This window comes from Pleurodeles waltl, chromosome 8 (genome assembly GCF_031143425.1).
Source record: "Pleurodeles waltl isolate 20211129_DDA chromosome 8, aPleWal1.hap1.20221129, whole genome shotgun sequence".
NCBI classification, from domain to species: domain Eukaryota; kingdom Metazoa; phylum Chordata; class Amphibia; order Caudata; family Salamandridae; genus Pleurodeles; species Pleurodeles waltl.
The window spans coordinates 656,651,455-656,673,520 of record NC_090447.1 but is presented as its reverse complement, the minus strand read 5'-3'; the positions used below and the strand labels follow the sequence as shown (position 1 = coordinate 656,673,520).

At 40.2% G+C, this 22,066-nt stretch overlaps 1 protein-coding gene across 11 annotated transcripts in view; it reads left to right on the top strand.

The window, feature by feature from the left end:
- Positions 1 to 22,066, top strand: part of DMD (dystrophin) — a 6,960,831-nt gene that overhangs the window by 6,827,182 nt on the left and 111,583 nt on the right. For 10 of the 11 annotated variants that reach the window (XM_069204760.1, XM_069204753.1, XM_069204756.1 and 7 more), the window contains 2 exons: positions 7,616 to 7,681; positions 13,715 to 13,780. In XM_069204760.1, the coding sequence (XP_069060861.1) occupies positions 7,616 to 7,681; positions 13,715 to 13,780 (132 nt within the window). The remainder of the gene's footprint in view (positions 1 to 7,615; positions 7,682 to 13,714; positions 13,781 to 22,066) is intronic. The other variant, XM_069204754.1, reaches the window with a different exon arrangement.

Sequence of the window (22,066 nt, the reverse complement as noted above, 5' to 3'; positions counted from 1 at the left end):
AGACTTTCCTACGACACTGGCACTGATGTCATGAACCACTAATGGAAAACTTTTAATTACATAGACCCAGTAGCAAAGAAATGACTTTGGAGGGAGCCAGAGCCGGGCTACAAGCGTGATGGCCAACATGAAGGGAGCTCTGCCATAAACCACTCTAATCTTGCCTTTTAATCTAGCACAGTGGTCTTCCCTGTCAATAATCATCACAGATTTGCGGCACAGAAAATCTCTGGCAAGACACAAGCCCAAACAATCAGTCATAGAAGAGGCATAAAGGGGCAATGAAGTTTGTATTAAACTGTTCCACCACCCATAAGCTGGCCTGTACTCACTTATGCTGCCGACTGTAGAGGAGTGGACCTGACCCAATCATCAGCCCTCAGCTTAAAGCCACTCCCTCCTCCCGAGCCCCACAGCAGTTGGGAGCCAATAGGGAGGTACTGGTGCAATTGGTCTTTCACCGACAATTCACAAAAGAATGAGGCCTCGAGCAAAGAGTCTATCTGATTACACCAATACTGATTTGTGGGGTCCCCACAAAACCCTGAAGGAGCTACTATCTTGTATTGAGCCGGACTGCAAGTGATGATGTAATAATGTACAATGGAGGCAGCAGTATTTAAAACACCTGACCTGCATTGGAGTGAAGATAGTGCAAAGGTTGGTGGCTGACTCGACCCACTGGAGGCTTGCTATATCAAATGTTGATCACTCACCATTAAAGGGTCTTATCTGCTGCTGCCCACCCTCATGCTAAATTAGCTCACTTGAATCTTGCTGCTCCCTGGCTTAACTTTCTGCTCCATCAGGATCTTAATGTCAATCCATGCTTCTCCTACAAATGTAGATGTATACCCACTGGAAAACATTGTGAAGTACCTTATATCTCAGAGAATACTAATAAAGGTGACATAAGTCCTCTCGACAACTTTTATTATCCGGGCCCCTGGCAGGACGATTCAAACAAAAGGCTGACTATTGCAGACAGCACCAATGACATCTGTCCCTTCTGGACTCACTGATGGCAGAACTATGAAGTATAAAAGTCTCCATGAATGCAGTGGAAATGTCCAGGGCAAATGCAAACAAGGAAATGAAAACCATCTATAATGAACTGGCGACATTTGAGACATAACTTAATAGGCCAGGGAAATGAATCGAAGACAAATTGAAAGTAGGCTGATAAGCTGTGGAACCTCAAGTGGAAGGTCACTAAACTGGAGGATGGGACCAGGAGAGATAATGTGTATTTTGCGAATCCAGGAGATAGAAGCAGGCACAGATATGATTAAATTCCTGACCACCTTCCTATCAAAATTGACATAAAGTTTAGACTTCCCCTGGAATTTAAAAGTACACATAGACTGTGGCAAAGGAAACAGCTCAATAGTCCTACACATCAACCTATAATAGCCTGCCTTCTAAAACACTGACACATATGACTAGTATTCCAAGTATTCAGTAAGCATGGCCTCTATACCTAAAATGGTAATCAAATCTCCATTGCTGCTGACTTTTTATATGATAAAAATGTTTTCCGGAAGAAACTCCTGGCCCTCTTCTCCAGCTAGGAAACAAATGTATCTCCTATTGGTTATTTCACCCAGCAGCCATGATTTCTATAATCCTGTAGAGCTGCAGCAGCTTGTTGAGGGACAAACAGAGATGCCAATAGGCACAAGACCTTACTCACATAGTGATGGACCACAGAGAACAACGTCCTCGTAATGGTACCAGACCCCCATATGGTATATCTCAGTAAGGTAAAGGGCCATATGTAGATCACCTATAAAGCATGACAATTACATTTCTCACCCAACCTGTGTCCTCTAAAACTGCCTGGCTGCCTTACCCGCATTTGGAGGATATGTGCCAAAATAATACCTTACAATTGGACCTAATGTTTCATAGGGTGGCAAAGTTGGCACACAAAGTAGGAATCTTCTGATTAAAGTTATGATCAGCTGCGGAAACCTCCAAAGACTCATTTACCCCTTTGCTAACCTTGTAGTGAGCAATCCTCCCTCACTTAATGGCTAGTCATGGAAAACTTTTTCAAGTTACCAGGTCAAGTACCTGAAACCAGTACCCCAAACCCCACGAATACACTGCAATAAACACCATCTCTCCGCCCAGCAAAGCAATTGAAAGGCGACATCAGCTTGCTCCGTGGGGCTATCAAGCACTTTACATTACATTAATATAACGAAGAGGTCTTAGTCAACATGAGCAGTACCAAGGCCATTTCATTATGGTCACTAAGCATACATGGCCTATAGAACTCTGTTAAATGTGAGAAGAGGCTGATAGACAGCAATAAATTAGACATAATGATTTTGAATAAGATCTACCTTTTTTTAGAAAGAAACTGGTAAATTAAAGAGAGATTAGATGGGGAAGGTGCCTCTGAGTCAGGAAGCCATCATTCAGAAAGCCTGTGAATACACACAGCCGGATACGGCAAACCGGTGGTTAAACTCACCCACAGAAATTTGCTCACTAAGCTATTGAAAATGTCATTGGATCCCAATGGGAGATTTGTCTTTGCCAAACTGAATGTACAAAGCTACACATTTATACTGTGATCCATATAAGTCCTTAGTGTTCACAAGCAAGATTCTTTCTTGGAACTTAATACACTGCAGTGAATTCAAGCATGCCTGACTCTCAATCAGAAGGAACTGGAACATGAAGATTGACCCTGTACTAGACAGGTCAGGCCACCCAGATTTCCGAAACACAAATGATCAAATCCACCAGGAAGAAGGTCAAGAAATAATTTAAGAACTCTCCTACATATACTTTGGATATCCATAGAAAAAACTAAGGCAAGAGCTCCTAGATCTCCAACTAAGCCCATCATCCACAGAGTGATGCACACCTGGACCCACATCTATACAACATTTGGATTAAATAGTTTCCTGCACCCCATGCTCCATTATGGAAGAATGCTTTGAATACTTATTGAAAAGCGACCCTTCCGCAGGTTTCAATGGTCCTCCAAAGATATTACAACAGTTGGCCAGCTTTTAACAGAGAACTCATTCAAAACATTGCAGCATCTGCATGAAGAATTTCATCTTGAATAAAATCAATATTGGATATACCAGCAATTGAAGCATGCCTTAAAAAGAAATTGTGGCTACTGCCCATACTACCCCAGATTCGGAATAGCAGATGCACGTTCCAGTTCTACGTCTTTCTGAACTCAGTTAGATCTCTCTGTCTATAATCTCAGGACCCCCTAAAATAATCCATGGGGAATCCTCCTCCTCACCTGAGCCCCCACCTGTGCAGCACCTAACCTTACTTTGCTCACAGATGTATCCTAGTAGGCAGACAGTACCACCATCACCAATGGAGGAGTGTGGCCTCTTTCACCCTCGGGGTGTAGCACTTGCTCCCAACCCAAGGGCAACCCTGTCCACCACAACAGCAACCCACAGTGGCCGCTGACAGCTGAGAGCAAGAGCTCAGGCCTTCCAGGGTTCACTAACCTCTGTGGTTTCTTAGAGTGGGGTGCAGTAGTCCTAGGTGACTGGCACCCTTTGTCCACTCTCCCTCCCACCAGTTCAGGGGTGGTATCTTGAGACTGGTCCTCCAGCCCAGGGTCTGTACCCTTAGACTGAGCATGTGCCTGCCAAGCCAGGACTTCTGGGGGAGGACAAACCCCCCAAAACTCTAAGCCAACCGTAATCTTCTTTTGAATTAATTGAGATCATTTACAAAGGGCCTACATAGAGAAAGATCGGTCAGAACTCCTACAAACTTATGAGAGAAGTCTAAGGGAAGCTCAGATCAGATAATTGGCATTGGTCCCCCTATAAGCTGCACTCAGCAAATCCGAGCCCCTCAGCATGTTGCTGACGTTGCAGCCCACACAATAATACTCAGATGTGTGTGTGTAACCTTTGGACATCAGTATAGAGAAGCTTAACATTAAATGTATAATCTGGTTATTTACTTCCTCCATGAAACAAGCATTAATTCACAACATGCAGGATATCATAGAGCTCAATGCAAACACCAAGAGATGTATTGGTGCCTCTCTAGTGACAGCAACAATTCGTATACCCAGGAAATGTAAGCTCAATCTGAACCCTGCACACTCTGCCTGGACAGAAGCCCTAGCAATAACAGCTACTCCTGAGAGCTACGATCAGCTGCCAACATTTGACGATATATCAAGCCCTGTAAGGGCCTATGTGTCTATTCTTTTTCTCATATATAACGCCAAAACAGAACAATATGTTGTAAACTTAGTCGGATGTTGGCATTTTACAATTATAAAATTACCCTGGTATCCTTTCTTTGAATGCTCCTTTTTAGATACACTTCTGGCACATATTTATATGGTATATCCATGGCCACTGCTGCTGCATGTAGATCGGTGCGATGTAATGGAGCGTTTTTTTGAGAGATCAGTTTAATTAAAAGTTCACTCTTGCTTTCTAGACTGTTATGCAAGGTCATGATATTACCACTGTCAGAGAAGATTTTGGACCATGATAAGTCCAGAATACATTTAAGCACTTTGGCATGCCTACACACCAGTGCCACGTTAAGCTGCAGCAGCATGATCATCACTTGCATCACAAGAACACTCCTCTCCTCCGGGGCTTTGGGCTCTTCATCTTTCTAAGCGGCACCTTAAAATGCAAAGACATCCAATGTTTTACTTCGAAAATTCTGAACTCTGAAACAGCCAACATTCACATTCTGCCTCCGTGGCTAACTTCTCTTGCAGCACGCCTGGGGCATGTCTAGGCTCCAAAGAGTTGGATTTCCCATCCCTGGCCCAACTAACTCCACTTCTCTGTCCTTGTAGTGTTGAAACTATGACTCATGTACTCCATCGTGGTGGGTACCTCTTCTTTCTATAACCTCTCTACTCCATGTCAGTTTCCTTATATACTCCTGCATCCTCTCAGGGTATCCTCTCTTCCTATAGCTTCTCCCTGAGGATCCTCTCTTCCTGTAACTTGTTAGGTTCCCACTTTTTCTATACTTTCTCTACCTCGTTCCAGTTACCTCCTACATCATATCTTCCTATAATTTAATTACCTCGTTTCAACTGCCTCCTGCATCGTCCCTTTCTCTCCTTTCAGATTGCCTTGAAAGTAAGTTAATCTGTGTACGCAAAACCACTTTTCAGACTTGATATTAGAGGATGTATACTATCTTGCATTGCTGACGAAAGACGAGTGCATAGTAACAAATGGATCCTTCAGACCAGCACTGCTAAATTGGACAAATCATCAGGGAGTCACAGAACGAGTTTAATCAGAAATATTACAAAACTTAAGAAGAAAGCCTTATGCCAACAAAATATCATTTATTGGCAACTTCGAGTTTGCTATTCTTTCAGTTGAGTGTTTGTACCAATTGTTTACTGTTCAGTGTATTATGGCTTCCTTTTAATTTGCAGTTTATCACAGTACGCATATTCTTACCTCTGCACCAACAATTGTAGGAAGTTAAAAAGATCAGCTTTTTTGTTAATTTAATAAATATCGTGTAAAACATTTGAAAAACTTATGTTCGTAAACATTATATAAAAGTAACCACTGTGATGTTCCCCTATTGTTCCAATTCTAGTGAAGGAAATCAGTCTAAAAAAATCCATATTAACTTTTAACTAAATGAAATAGAAGATTAACCTTTGCTTTAAACATTAAATGTTAATTTACTAACAACCTGCTTGTAGTCTTCATGTATCACCATGTCTCCCTGACAGCATTTAGTAGGTACCCTCGTGACTGTCTGAATTTCCATTTCTGCTTTCTTTGGGTGACCATAGGTGAGGAGTTTCAATCACTCTCTGGTAGTCCCTTTCTAAAGATATTAACTGGGCTCTTCAATTGAACTTGTTTTCCATTGGTCACATTAACTAAAGCTGGCCAATCCTGAGACAACAAATATTGGTGCTTTCTCATTTTTCATTAGAAGAGACATGTTTTCATTTTTTTTTTTTTTTTTGGTTGTTGTTGCTCTGCTTGTTGCATTTTGCTAATTACATTTGTAAAATCTTCACTCGAGCATGAAATATTGCAAAAGTGAGACAAAGAACTGTGTTATGATGGAATCTCTCTCCCCATCCAAGATATTCCTACTTGAAATGCGGGCCCCCAAGCACTCACTAATAAGGCACACGTGCACCCCAACACTTGGTAATGTTTGGTTGTACAAGGAGTAGAAAATGGAGTGGCAGAAAATACCGCTTCAGCATTCACAACTGTGCAATTAGTGCTATATTTAAGTCAGCATGACTAATCTCCCATTTGCAAAGGTTAATAAACTCCAAGGCGCTGGTTACTGTACACACAGCCTTGTATTATATCTGCTTCACACAGACCAGTGTAATTGTAGGGTGCTAGAACCAGATAGGTCTTTTGGAAAGAATCCCATTAATGTACATAGTTCAAATTGTGATACCGTTGCTGGAGACGGGAGTCTTGCCGAGTGCCAATTCGTTTTTTAATATTTTTCTGTGCCTACACATCCCTTAGCTTCATCATACATCATTGCCACGTTTTGCAATAAAACTAAAAAATAAAAGAAGACGGAGCACCCAATACCACCAAGCAAATGGTCTGTCATCTCAGTGCATTTTCCCGAATATTTCAACTTCCGTTATGACATCCCACAAGCTACATTTCTTTCAGTTGTGGATCTCTCATTTCCTAGAATTACACATTCATAGGTCGTACTGTAGAAATAGCTTTGGCGAGGCATGCACTGCTGATTTTTTGATTTGGGAGGAATTGTTGAAATTATTGAGCTAGTTTGCCATCTCCTGAAGTGTCAATTTATTGGATTCATGCCTACAGGGGCACTTGTAATTCCTGTCTTTATTCTCCCATCCTTTTCTTTGTTTTAGTTTTACTTCTCCGTGTTATGGAGATCTATGACTTCCAGTGGTAAACCTCTGTATGTTGACATATTTTTCTTGACTACTTCCGTACCAGAATCGTTAGCTCCTTGAGGGCCGAGGCCTGCATATTATTTGCATAATCATCACAGTGATTCTGTAAATAGAAACCAGCTTTCTCTCCTATACAAATGGCACTTGCAATTCACAAGTAAAGTGTTGGGACTAAGAGCTGAAACAGAGTTATTAAAAATTTAAACAATATAAAGATCATAGTTATCTCACCAAGCTTTAACACGCCTGCTTTGTCTGCACCATATTCCACGCACTCCAGGGATAGCATTTTCTCCATTAGTTGCTGCAAATTTCTCATGTTTGCCAGTTTCCTCGTAGACACCCAGGCTAAATGGTAAACCTCACTATTTAGAAACTAAAATATGTGTTTGATTTAAAAATCTCGAAAGCCTCTTTAAGCATGCCAGATCTAAAACGTGCTCACCTGCTGTAGCAAGCACAGAATCAGAACATTCAGTGCTTCGCTCTGGTAAGACTAGGAAGCTTAAATAGGTGGAAGGAGAAATGACCCTTTCAACAATTTCATTACTGTGCCTTCATCTTACACTGGTTGTATCCTCCCGTTTTAGTCTTGGCAGTGTCACATTGAAAAATATTCTACCAAAATTGAAATCCGTTGTCATCTTTGATGTGCCACAAATTTTAATCCAGCATTTTTTTCCCCATCAGGCCTGCTTCATCTCCCCAGCTTTCCCACGATGACACTCATTCTCGAATTGAACACTATGCTAGCAGGTAAGACTACAAGGGAGAGAATCAACAACAGTAGATCCTTCCTAAGAACCTCTCAGCTACCCTTATGCATAAATTGATCAAGTATGAGCTTGATAATGATTCTCTGTGCAGAAAGGTTATTTACTCAGCAAATTGATGTTCTATGTCTTTTTGTTGTTTTTTTCCGCATCACATACCCACTGGCATATTTGATTATATCAGTGATAGTTTCCCCCCTTTCATTCCAGTAGAAGCCATGGAGTAATTATAAGTAACCAATGACTCCCTTTTGAAAGCTGCGTAATGTTAGTCTGCCTTTTTAGTAGTCTCTACAAATTGTCAAAAAGCACTTTGTAAATTTGGTAAACATATTTGTTTACATTTAATTACATAGCTTGTATTGGATACCATAAGAACTCAATTCTTTCAAAGCATAGGGATCCTGTCTTCTAATTTGTTTGTAATGATTTCTCTATCAGACTTGTTGGTATTAATTTGAAGTGCAGCAAGGAGAACTTTGTTGACTTTAATAAAAGAGAAGTGTTGATAGGGATATTTAGTGCTTTGGAAGTTACTGTGCAATGTGTAGGCTTGTCTGAAGATACACTTGTATCCCATTCCAGTATATTTGGATCCTGATATGGTGAGTTTCAGGAGAGTGGGAGATCAGAGGGGTTGGTGGAAGTGTAGAGAGGGAAAGGGTGTTATAACAGACATTGAGTGTTCAGGTTTAGCCATGCTTTAAATGTGAGACCAAGCATTATTGAGATGTGTTTTGTTCTTGAAGGGAAATAATTGTATTGTTTATTGCATAGACCTCCCATGGTCCCTTTCTTCAGGGCAGGTGGTTATATTTGTTGCTGCATTTTAAACATTCTGATTGGAGTCCAACTAGTTTTTTCGGATTCCAAATAGTCTTTTTCCATACCTGATTATTTTTTCAGTGGGCCAAGTATGAAATACTATTGGCACCAGAGTGCAGGGGCACTGTAAGTGAGGTGTCTTCTGAGGATCCTCAGCTGGAAGAATGCTTCCTTGACCACTGTCAGGGTGTACGGTGTGTGTGTGTGTGTGTGTTTTGAGGGGCTGTTAAGATTACTAGATTTTGAAGAAGGCTGGAAAGTCTTCAGGTGAGTGGAGCAAGCGTCAGTGATCTAACAGAATAATTTGTGTAGGGGAGTCTTTTCATTGATATCCATTTCTTCCCACCCACTGTTAAATACTTCTTGACATTTAAAAATGTTGAGAAATGGTCAAACCACAATCATTTCTGTAAATCAGATTTCAGTTAGCATAGATTTCCAACAAATATCATTTCCGAGGGAAGGCTCATGGAAAGCAATTAAGTATTTAATTGATCCAAAGTCTTAATAGAATTACATATTTATATTCTTTTGTGTAGCTTTTAGCTGAAATAAATAAACTACTTCTATATCCAGGTACTGAACATTTATGGGTGCCTGATTGACCATAGAATGGTCAAATTATAATCTTTCTCCTTGGTCACCAGGAGTGAGGGTAACCATTCTAGTGCTGTTGCTGAGGCATATATGGTGTTCTGCAGTCTTTATTTGAGTGTGCTTTAATAAACAGTGGTGAAATCAGCAGAGGAACCTAGGAGCACCGGTATGGTGAAATACTTTACATTTCGAGGGGATGTTTTTCCGGGCAAATAGCTGAAGCCTTATTTCTGTGTCTTGTACAGATGCATCTTGTACAGGCTGTAATCTAGGTGCATTTTGATCTAGCGGCTCTAAATTGTCAGAAATATGCTCAAACTATTTTTGTCTGAGCCCTCCTCGCATCATGACCCATTCTGACCCACAAAGCCTTAGATGCACTTTGGACATTCAGGACAATGTTCGTTGTTCCTGTTTGAGATTTAAAAAGTACAGATGGATCTCCAGCTGAAATACAGCTGCAGCTAATAAGGTAGCTATGTGATAACCAAGGCCTCAGGTTTACAGTGCATTTCAGTTTCATGTCTTGTGGGAGATCAGTCTAGTTCAATGACTGGGCACGAAATGAATTTAATTAAAATGTCAAAGAAAATGCCAGACAGTGGGGTTCCAAGCTCTAATGTGAACTTGAATTTAGTACCAAAAGAATCCACTTTGTATGTTCCTTTAAGCATCCTAACCGAGAGAAATAAAGGAAATCTGGATGTATTCAGACTCGCTGATTAAACTCCTTCCATTACCTGCGAGTGGAAGATGACACAATTTTAAGACCTACATTAATGCTGATGTAGTCGGCTCTAACTGCAATCCAGCTGCGTCTTCCACTACGGTGGGTGAAGAAATCCCCCCAAAATAAGTAAAGCTCACCGTCAAGAGTCACATTTGCTAGCACATCCATTTTTATTTCTGACTTCTTTGAAGGCCGAGGCCTGCAAATGTACTTGTCACGCCAGTGCTTCTGTAAATGGACAACAACTTTCACTCCTGTACATATGGCACTTGTAATTCACACAAGAACTGAATCAGGAGGGCTTACAGGTCCGCAGGTGTTGATATTGACTGGATAACACTGCAACTTTCCAAGAGGTTTCTGTGTATATGCGTGAAATCAAGAGTCTTTTACCTTAACTAACCGAAGGTGAAATTGGTTTGCCTCTGTGGTGCTCACCTGACTAGGTTGTGGGAATTGGTAATTCTCACTGTGTTGCCTACTGGGTAAATTATGCCCAGTGTAACAACCTAGCACAGAGACTTTCTGATGGTGCATGTCTTGCACCACGGGAGGAGCAGATCCATAGAAGATTCATCTAAGGGCATGCCTTTCAGGCACTATTCCTTTTTTGCCACAAGACAGTGCATTGGAGAATTCTTCATTGTGGAGAGGAGGTTGGTGCCACTTGAACTGCTGTACCTCCCGTCTCTCATAGGTGCACAGAATATGGTCTGGGACAGTGATTCTGGAGGAAGGAACTTCTTTAACTCTACAGTAAACATAGCAAATACATAAACAAGAAAGGTGTGGACAAGAAGTTCAGAAATAGCTCCCTTTTTAGAAGAGTTCATCAGTGACACGCAATTATCTGTTATATGATTGGTGTACTGGAAATGAAAGAGAGCCTATGGACTTATTGATCTCTAAGCTGTTTGTATGCAGTTCCTCAAAGCACACAGGCTAAAAGCATTTTTCCATGTCAAATGACCAACAGCCATGCCTTCCCAACTCTCCATATGTTCCTAATATTACCTCTGGCACTATGTGGATGACTACCCAGCAGAAAAAATCCCATGTCTCTCTCGGATGTTACTTTACAAAATATATTATAGATCATTTAGATGGAATTCTGGGGATAGGTGAATATTTGACTTTTTTTCTGTGATATATTTACGATGTTATCTTCTTGGGGTTTACTACCTGGCCGAGTTTCAAGCTTTTGAAAATTGAGGCACATCTACATTCCATTATAACAGAAGAAGGGTGGCTGACCATCTGTCTTGCCAAACACACTTCAGTACGGTAAGTGAGTCCGTAAGGAATACCTGAATGAAAACTGGCAATTACCCTAGCCATGAATACTGGTGGAAAGCTACATAAAAATGCAGTCGTGGAGCAAACATCTAGATCTACCTGTGGTGCTTATTTCGGTTTCAAGTTGTTGGAGATCGGAAATACATTGACAGGTATTGGGACGGTATACACAGTTGCTAGAATGTGAAGTTTATCTCTAGTCCAGCCTTTTGAAAGCTCTCACAAAAGAAAAGATTCCGTTTCTTGAAGTAGTAATGCTGAATTAATGATACCTCTTTCGAAAATATGAAGATGTGTGCCTTCCAACTTAAGTTCTTTTTGTGACACTGCCTTGTGAAATCTGATCTTCGTCTTAAACACTGGCCTGCAGCAAATTTGCAGCACATAAATATTATCCTGAAAAACTGAACATAGTGTTGCATGGCTGATAACATAAGTTCTTTGCTTCAGCTGCCTTACAAGTAATGCATGAATATGTCTTCTGCATGACAGTGTGGTTTGCTTTTCATGATGGAGTAGTTGTTAAGTTTTCAACATTGTATTGCTGAAAAGTACGTGAGTGTACAGGTTCACAGCAAACATAATATATTATGAGTGTGAGTACTGAAAACCTGACCCAAGGAAAACCGACAAGTTTGTGCAGAAAGGTACTACTGCACGGGAGAACGGACATGGGTAAAGGAAGGGTGATCTGAAATCTCAAATTATTGGGGGGGATTTGAGGAATGGGAATTTGAGGGGATCGGGCTATTACAAGATCTCATACAAGGGAGAAAAACTAAAAAATAAGTACAGGAAGAGCACTCACAACTCACATATGTTCTGATTCCTCATGCATTATACAGGTTATTACAGGAATAGGATGATACATGAACAGTGTTTGCTGCAAGCGAACATCAAGTGTAACAGATATTAAGTAATCCCGACAGTATACAATGTCATGCAGTTCCTACAGGTGGCCCCTCATGATGTTCTAGGACAGATGGAAGATGATGATGGGAGGGAAAGGGCATTAACAATTGTCTGATGTCTAAGATTTTCCTTGAAAAGAGACCACAAGATGCTAATTTTGATGAGTGCAACTCAAGGATTTATAGACTGTGCATTAATCCTGAGGCAGTCTGCGCTGGAAGGGCAGCCGCAATACTGTCAGATATTGGCAGTGCAAGGAGAAAAGATGACTTTTTACATTCAACTGTGTCCCGTGCACACTCCAGAGTTATTGGAGACCGGTATTGAATGAGATTTCTAGAAAATTGGCTTGAAGTTTTGCCCAAACCCAAAATAGGTTTTCTCAGTTGTCTGGGAAACTTTCGTTAACGTCGATATGCCAATACATTGGTGAATCTTGAGTTGATGACTGTTAATAAAAATATAGCAATACTCCGGATGAGGTTATCTCCTCTGTCTCCCCCCTCTCCCCCTTTTTACACCTCCTTGACTTCTGGGATGCAATGGCACATGGGCATGGAAAGATGCAATTAATTCGAAAACAAGGTACAAAAAGACCAGGGCTCCCCTTGTAAACTGGAAAAGATATGGTGTAGGAGTTGAAATGCTCAAGAAGGTAACTCGGTAACCTAGAGAAAGAACAAAGGTGAAAGGGATCTAGGAATGCTCGAAGAGGGCACATCTTGCCAATACGACAGCTCCTCGTGGAACCCTAGACACCTAACAGATCCGGTGGTTAATAGTGATAATGCAACCCATTTATATCAAGATGCCTACATTATTTGTAACTTAATTAGAATATTTTGAGTGACACACATACAGTGTAACATGTTTGAAGACTTGTAATCATTCAGACAAATTAATAGAAGTTATGATTCTAAAAAGTAAATTATAATGAGGTTAGGTATCTAAGCTCAAGGTTTAAAACAAAGCACACAATGTGAAAAGACCATATTTGATGCAGTAGTTAGGCAGGAAGCTAGTGTAATAATTTACCTCACTTTTACTGCTTCCACGCTGTGTAGCATCCATTTTGCAGCATTAGTCTTAGTGACCGCACAAGTACATAATGGTCTTTACTACACAATTGAGAGGGCTCTGGGTGCAAATTATCCTATTTTTTTCAGCAGAAAACTAAAAAGGTTTGGTGGAAGTGAAGCTGCCCATAATTGCTCTCTCTTTCGACAGGAGATAATGTGATTTCTGGGAATTCAGTCGTTTTATTAAAGTTCAGACAAGCCAAGCTGTGATCTGTTTGGGACCTATTAAAGCACTGAGCTGTTTAAGGTGGCATGGTACAATTAAAAGATAAGGTGTCTCATGGTAAAATCTGCTAGGCATGTGGGGCTCGTGTCCTGTCGTTTAGAATGTTTGAAAACTTGAGGGAAATGTATATTTATTTCATTTTAGTTGCTCACCCGAACGAGTGCAATAATCTCTAGGTTAAATTTAAGGTCATTTTGAGTGATTTGCAGTCTGGGATCTATCCAGGAAATGTCTTATCCTGTCGTAGTTTCCAGTATTTTAATGCTGCTCACTATTATGCTCTTTGAAATTTTAAAATGAAATGTGTTCAAACCTTTTGATTTGGAATGCTATTTTTACTTGTTCCACCAGGCTAGCAGAAATGGAGAACAGCAATGGGTCTTACCTCAACGACAGTATATCTCCTAATGAGAGCATGTATGTATTATTTTCCTTTTTACCTTTGTTGCAACGTACCAGTTAACAGTCCTGAACCCCCAAACAGGAAGGAAAATTATTTTTGTTTCCAAAAAAATGACACGTGGTTTATCAATGTTTGAAGCAAAACATGTACGTGTGCAGACTACCTTACCGTTAGCGCTGAGAGGTTTTCAGTCCTGGGATTCCTTTTTTAGTAGCAAGGGATCTTCTATTTCACATGTAAAATTACATGACAAATTACAAATTACTTTAGCCTTAGTGCTATGCTAATCAAAATGTGTTCATGCAAGCATAGGCCTATCTATGGCTGTGCAAGGTCCTGGACCTGTCCTATGACCTAGAGGGGCACATCAAATGTGCTCTGAAAGCGGAAAGTGGGCTACTATCCCTGTCCAGGGTATAGCAAATAAGGCGGTGGTGGCAGCACACTGTGTTTTTGCAGATTGATAGTGTGACCAGACCGTTTTACCTGTGTCACTAAGAGTGTGGCATACAGGCCCCTATAGTGTGAAGTTCCATGGTTATGTGTATGCACAGAACCTTATACTGGCATAACGTGTATGTAGTGTATGTGTGTAGCACATGTGCAGTATTATAGCTCTGTGTGAATGAGTCTGCGTACGGAGGCTTGTGGGATCCATTATGGATACCTCTGGTGTGGCAAGCACTTGATGGAGGATGAGGGCATCTTCCCCAGACGGTCAAAGTGGATTGCCTGCATTCCTGTGGCTGGAGGGTGGAGATCCACACACTGAAGTGAGGATGGAGACAGGGCTCCCTTTAGGACTCATTTGTTTTAGCTAGGGGCTGGTTCATCCTGAGCACTGTTATTTAGTTAACAGTAGGGCTGAAGGGTTGGACTTCAGTTTCTGTTGAGCAAAGTGAGGAAGTGTCTAGGTCAGGTGTGCCCTTTTGTCTATCCCTGATTACTGTTTCAGAGAGGCTGATGACAGCCAAGGGCAGAAAAACTCACACTTCATTGTTCCTGAGTGGTGAGTGCTCCAAGCTGTACACAGCCACAGTATTACCTGCTGAAAAAGCATCTCTCTTCGCACAGGCTGTGTACTGGTGAGCATCCTGACGAGGGCACTTTAAAAAAGAACCACCTCAAGCTAGTTCTCAAGTTTGAGATAGTGAATCCACATCCTGTGTGGGACCCAAACCACCCCTCTTGCTCTGGTTCTAAGTTCTTCAGGACCAGTGTGAGGAGTAATATACAGAGTACTAAAGGGATCACTGGTTAGTATACTAAGTTGGATTGTGTATTATTTAGTAATGCTGTGTGAGTAAAAGTACTTTCTTTTCTTTAAATAAAAAAGAAGTGCTAGGCTGGACATTAAAGTTATTGTCTGTTGGTTGATTGTTGAGTTCTGAGCTTGTGCTTCCCCCTCCCCCCCACACACACAATACCTCTGTGAAAAGCCTGTGACTGCTCACAATGCTACCTTGTGGATCCAGGGCAGAAAGGGTTGACCTTGACCTAGTAGTCCCGGTCTTCTTTGAGTTCATCACACCCCATTCATGGTCTGACATTCATGCTTTTTGAAAAGACTGGTGTCCATAAATGGTGCTTATGAACGTGGAAAATGTGTTTTTAATTTAAAGAAACATCCTATGACATTTAGTGGAAGCATGGGGCAGTGCAGAGGGCTTTAGGATGAAGATCAGTGAACTTGTTCAAGAGAGTATCTGGTTTGATGGAGCTTTTCACCCATCTTCCCTATTTGATGGGTCTTTATTCTTCAAAGGTAAAGATGTATGAAGTCAGCTCTCAGCCATATCAACATCAATTTACAGTGTCGCCACTTGGTCACAAAATAAGGACCCAAATTGGAAATAAAGTTAAGGATTTTATTACAAGTTAGCAGTCAAGTTAATATAAACGAACTTCAAAAACATGCTGTAGAGATGTAGAATAACGACAGGATAAATAATCCTCCTAAATAAGTTTAGGCAAATTAGCATATGGCAAACCAAGACTTCAGTTACAGCAATACAAAATATCAGCAATAAAATTTGATGCTCAGAGAAAGGTTTTCGGTCTTCTATCATATTCATGTGTACAATCTAGGTCATCTACCTAAATTAATCTATAAAAATGGTGGAGAAAATCTCAAAAAGTCCAAAACTATGGCAAAAAGAGAAAATCGTGTGCATAGGCATATAGGGAAGTGAAAATAAGGTGTCAGCATTTCAGAAGTTCAGTCAAGAGTCTTCATAGAGAGAGCCAAGTGTTAGCCTAAGCCACACTTAGCAAACCATTAGGACAAGGGGAAAGTCAGAGGTCTGTACCTCTCCAAGTCCAAAGGGAAAGTGCCCTGAAATCCATCTGTGAAAACTACTCATCATGCCATCATGAGCTCCATTGTCTTCTTCAGTCTCACATTGTAAGTTGAAACATTTACATTTTCTCCCAGAGCAGACCTGAGAACGCTGTTGTCCTTGGTCCTCTAAACATCATTGGCAACATATGTTAATAAGGTACAGCCATCCCTCACTCTGCTTCCCCATGTTCTTCCATCAAGGTATTTTTCTTAGACTCTCTTTTACTAAAACAATAGTACACCTATTTCCAAACTAACATTTTGTGTGAAAGCATCTACAGTAAATTGACATGTTTGCAGAAATGGAAACAGTTTCTCATGTTGAAAGAAATACAGGCCTAGTAAGGACAGCTTTAGATTAGAATATTATTCAGTGATGCACACTTATTTGTGTGTTACTTATTTGCATATTAATTACAACATTTCTGTTGTCAGTTACATAATCTCAAAGCTTCATGTTAGAATAAATGCAATACATTTAAGGATACAAAAACAGAACTATGACTGAACTACAAATACGTTTTTCTTACTTATTTCAAGTGAGTACATTTCATTTACTAAGGTTAAGGCACGCAATATATATGATTTTCTAATTCCATAGTGAATGCTCTTCATTACTGAATTTGAGTGCACCACTTTTTATTAATAAAGTTAGAACACATATCATATGAAATGTTATGTATACATATAGGTTAAAGTAGTGGCATCAGGGGTGGAGCCAAGTTTACGCTGCACCAGTCCCCAATTTGATGGTCAATCATCACATGAGATTGTAATTTCTCATCAGAGAGATCAATTAAAACCTCAGAGGTTGGTCCAGGAAAGATTGTCTGGATTGCTCTAAATGCTTTGTGTCCTCATAATATCTGCTACGTCTAGTCTCAAATTCAATTTCTGCTGTATTCCTCTTTACTCCCTTCTTCACCTGCACTTTCTTCTATCCTTTAAGTCCAAATACACTTAATCCGCAAAGAGCAGATATCATCAGAGGTCTCAAGATGCTTTCAACAATTCCACTCTCTATATGTACAAAAAATCTGTCATCAACAAAAATATTTCTTCAAATCCTTAATGTTGTCAAGGATGTAAGTGCAGCATTGTTGAGCCTTTACGATCCGACAGACTACTCCCTCCTTTGCGAGAAGGATGTCTATTGCAAGTCTATTTTGCAAAACCATCAATCTTGTAGTAATCATTTCAGTATCTACAATTAATAAAACCAGTTGTACTGTTTTCAACTTATCTACACTAGAGGACAACTTATCTGAATGTCATTCAAAATCACTGCTACAGATGGAATCAGTGCATCAAAAATATCTCCTACACTTTCTGAACCACTGGCACCTCTTTTGGTTCAGTTATTGCTTCCCACATAGGGTCATGAAAATGTTCCACATGATGAATCTTGGGAAAAACGATACCTAACTAATATGTACCATACCATCCTTTGGGCAACCTAAAATAACCATGATCCCCACAAATAAAATAAACTCCAGGTATAGCACGATTTCATCCTGACAGCATAAAATTCCAACAGTTTTTCATTTCAGGCGTGTTGTCACACTCACTTTTTTCCCATAAATTTTGTGTCAGTTGTAGATCCCTCCCTAAATATGCACAGTTTCTCTTTGTCTCCAGTCTAGTGTCAAGACAGCTTGAGGCCCTACAGTCCAGTGTTTAACAACTTCCTGTTCCCATTTATGTTCAACTTTACCTTTCTCTGCCCTAGATTTCATTCCTCCTCTCCTGTCTTCAACTAAGTTCAGAAAATCTTTCTCAACTCTTGTCAGGGCAAACGTCAAGCTGTTTCTGTGAGCATAAACTGTGTCTAATGACAGGGTAGGTTTAAAGAATTTTCCACTGTTTCTATGGTCTTTGCTTTGGAGTTTTTGTTCAGGTGTTTAAGAGTAGACATTTCAGAGAAAACTAAATCATAATTCAAATAATAGTATTGAGAATATTCTCGTTCAAACAGAAAGCTCATCAGCAAGCTACAAGTCACAATAAGCCAATGGATTATGATGGTAACGTTATTCCTTTTGCAGTTGATGCAGGTAATTGCGTACAAAGGTAGCTACATCTACTAGTCTTGTTTCTAGATTCCATGACTTCTCAAAATTCAGAACGTTTAATAAAATGCAGCAGTAGTGATAGTTTGCTTTAGTTCCCACTTGTGTAAAAGTAACAAACTATGTCTATGCAACCAAGTTCAAATGTTATTTTCAAAATCTTTCAGTTTTCCATAACCCTACTCCGTGTTCTTCTAAATGACAACCCTATGATGTTGCTGGAAACTTGGACTTTGGTACTCTTCTTTTTTCCCTACAAAATCTGTTTGAATGTCTCTAATACGTGCACAGTTAAAATTCACTAATAATCACATCCAGGATAAAATATCTTAGCCTGTCTAGTGGCAATGCAATTTCAAAGCTCAGTTCAGCCACAAAATTCAGCTCGAGGAGGTTCAGCTGGATTCCAGTTGTTATAGTAAAATATTCCATGTTTTCTCTCTCGGTCATTTGCAGCAAAATATGTCCATTCAGGTGAGGAATACCTCCGGCAGGATACCCTTGCTGTCTTTGATTTCAGACTACTTGCCCTTCACCAATACTGTCACTTAGCCCAGATTAGTCTCTTCCAGAATAGGGTGTGGTAGTCGTATTTCAGGCGAACTCTGTTCTCTCTGTTCTCTTGGCCACAGGTCTCCAAGCACAAGTCATATTACTGTAGCACTAGGTCCTTCCCCAGGATCTGAATCTGATGAATCAACACCTCTGGATGAGATCCTTCTGCACCGACTTTAACGGTTGATTCACTCAGACCCCCTCAGACCGAAAATGTGCTGTCCCAGATTCTTGCTTGTTTCCAAACGCTTGACTAACCTGCTACCTTTGTCTCACTGTAACCACCAGCACTTCAAGGAGAGGTGCTGTTACATCATTAAGGGAACAAAGGAATCTGCAAATATGTGCTGCATGTACCCAGTTGGGAAGACGTCCACACTTCACAGCAGTCGTAGTGACCATGATCACTTCCTTTCCACTGAGGCTCCAAGCACGTCTTGCACACATGCTTCTTCACCATAACCCAGTCTCTGGGACTGAGATCATGGCACTGCCCTTGTTGCAGCGGAGCTGTAGCTTCTGCAGCCTGATGAGACATAGAACACACTACATCAGTCAGTTCCTTGAAGTAATCAGAACCATGCCACCTATAGTATTCACAAGCACGTTTGCAGGCACGGCTGGTTATATCATGGCTCTTCCCATGAAGGTTTCCTGGGGAGACAGTCCTGTTCCCTCATCTCGAAGACCGCGAAGACTCATCAACACAAGGGGCAGTGCATCAGGCCATTTCAAAGAAGTGGAAGCACACATTTTAGCCAGTCTGGATTTCAGCATTTCATTGACTTGTTTCACCAGACCGGAAGCCTCAGGTCAATAGCTGCAATGCAGTCCCTGCTTTGTGCAGTAGTACAAGTGGAGCAATGTCAGGACCTCGTTATTAAAATGAGTTCCTCGAGTTAACTTCGGAGATGTCAGGAAACTGAACCGTGGGATGCGTTCTCTTAACAACAGCTTTGCTACTGTGAGACTGTCATTTCTCGAAGTCGGGTGAGCTTCATCCCAATACGAGAAAATGCATACAATCACTAGGACTTGTCTAAGCCCATTGCACAAGGGTCGCTCAATAAAATCTAACTGCATCCTGCTGAAGAAACCTCTTGAACTTCCTATGTTACTCTGTGTTACTGCAGTTATTTTGCCTACATTCATCTGTTGGCACACAACACATCTGTGATGCAATGCTTCAACGCCAGTCTTTTTAAAGTATTTTCCAATTATGCTTTTAACAAGGTAGGTGGCTTTTTACAATGAGCTCAAGGGGTAGAAGGTTAGGCATCAAAACTCAAATGACAGTTCTATATGACAATTTCCACAGTTCCACAATGTACTGGATTCAAGGTTACTTTGTGAGGCTCACTAGGGATAAAACAATATGACATCTGTTTCCATGCTAACATTTCATGGGATCGAAATATGAAAAGAATGGCACTTTAGCAAGAATGGCAAAACATTTTTTATGCCTTTATGAAACAGGGCCTTGCAGGCCTCAAATAGGCTACCTAAAGTGAATAAAAATGGCACATTCATTTATGTCAAGCAAGACACGTATAACGTTTAGAATTATGAATTTATCATTAATAAGCTTTGTCAGTGTTCACGTTATAGTATATTTAAACAAATTAACTATGTTAATGCATTTCATTAGATATAATGCAGAGCTGCATTTTCAACCTTTGCATGTAACATTTAAACATTTCTGTTTAGACTTTTTTAGTGGAAACTATTAATTAACACAGGAAACACACATAATCAAATTAATTAGTTATACATGAAGTTTTAGGGCTATATCACATCACTTAAAATTACTGTTCTACAGAGACTTCAAATAACAAAATGCAAACCCTGTCACTTATAGGTGATTATTGTGACATCAAAGGTAGCAATACCATTTCTGCTACTTCAGTCTGAACCTGGGATTGAACCATGTCTCTCGAAACAATCTTACCTTTGCATCCCTACCTTCATGAGCCAGACTGTGGTAATGCTTTGCCATAAGGGACAACAAGCTATCTGGCAATACAGGTCTTCAATCACTTGAAACCCAAATTTCATTCTTGTCTTTTTTGGCACATCTTGCTCCAATCCAGCCTTGCTATTCTGCTTCTGATACTTCTTGTAGTTTCTTAACTTCCTCCCATGTATTTGCTGTTGTAAGAAGAGGTTGTAATTGGTCCCATCCGTTCCCTCATTTTGATATTCACCATTCAAATCACAAGCAGTTAAGGCACAAAATCTGGAGACCTCATCAGCATATCTATTTCCAAAAGTCACACAACCATTTTCTTTGCGGTGTGCAGAGCACTTCACAACCACAATTTGGGCAAGCAGCTGTAATACCTTTAATAAATGATGCCCTCTTTCCCTATTACTGATTGGAGATCCAAAAGAGGTCCTAAATCCCTACTGTGACCGTAACTGTCCAAAGTCATGGATGACATCAAAGGCCTACTGACTATTGGTGAAAATGGTCACCTTCAGCTGGTCTGAGATACGACTAGTTTGTAAGTGATACTGGTAGTTTTCTAATGATGTAAGGATTAGGTTGTTTACAGAATTAAGACAGAACCCCAGTAGCCAATAAATATAAACCATAAAAAATAATATATTACTTTAAGAAAAAAAAAGATTCTTTAATACTTTTCAAAATATGTATTTCCACGTTTTATTATTTCAGCACAGATTTTCCTTCAAAACAACTATTGTAAAATGAAATAGGCCATACAACAGAAAAGTGTTGGGTCAAAACACATTAATTTAATATCAGTTTGGATATATTACAGTGTCGGTAGCCACTCTGTAGTCCTGGTTATAGTTAGGATGATGAGAGAGAGAGATTTTTTATTTTTATCCCTTAATATCTTGCCATAGTTTGACAAATGTCTTCAAAACTTTGCAAACCCTGCCGCCCCCATTTCAATGTCGGAATACCGAATGTTTTGTGACATTCGGTTAAGGGAGTGCAAACAAAAAAGGGGATCCCAAAACAGGCTTGAAATCCAATGCATTTTACATAGACTTTTGTATTTCGCATAGCGCAAAAACGACCAGTCAGGTTTTGCTAAAATATTAAATATGGCAGCATTAGATATTAGGGTGTATAGATGATTCTTTTGTGTGCTGAAAGTAACTAGAGTAAGTATTTCTTAAGTTCTAAGGTTAATGATGTGTTGTAGCACAATACTAAAAAAAGTAGCAAGGAAGCACAAAAAAATAGGGAAGACTGCATATGTAAAGTTTCAGCTTTACTACATGAACAACTGAAAGACCCATTTCTGGTCATATGATTATGTAAACCAATAAGCAAATACATAACAAATACAGTAGATAAAAAG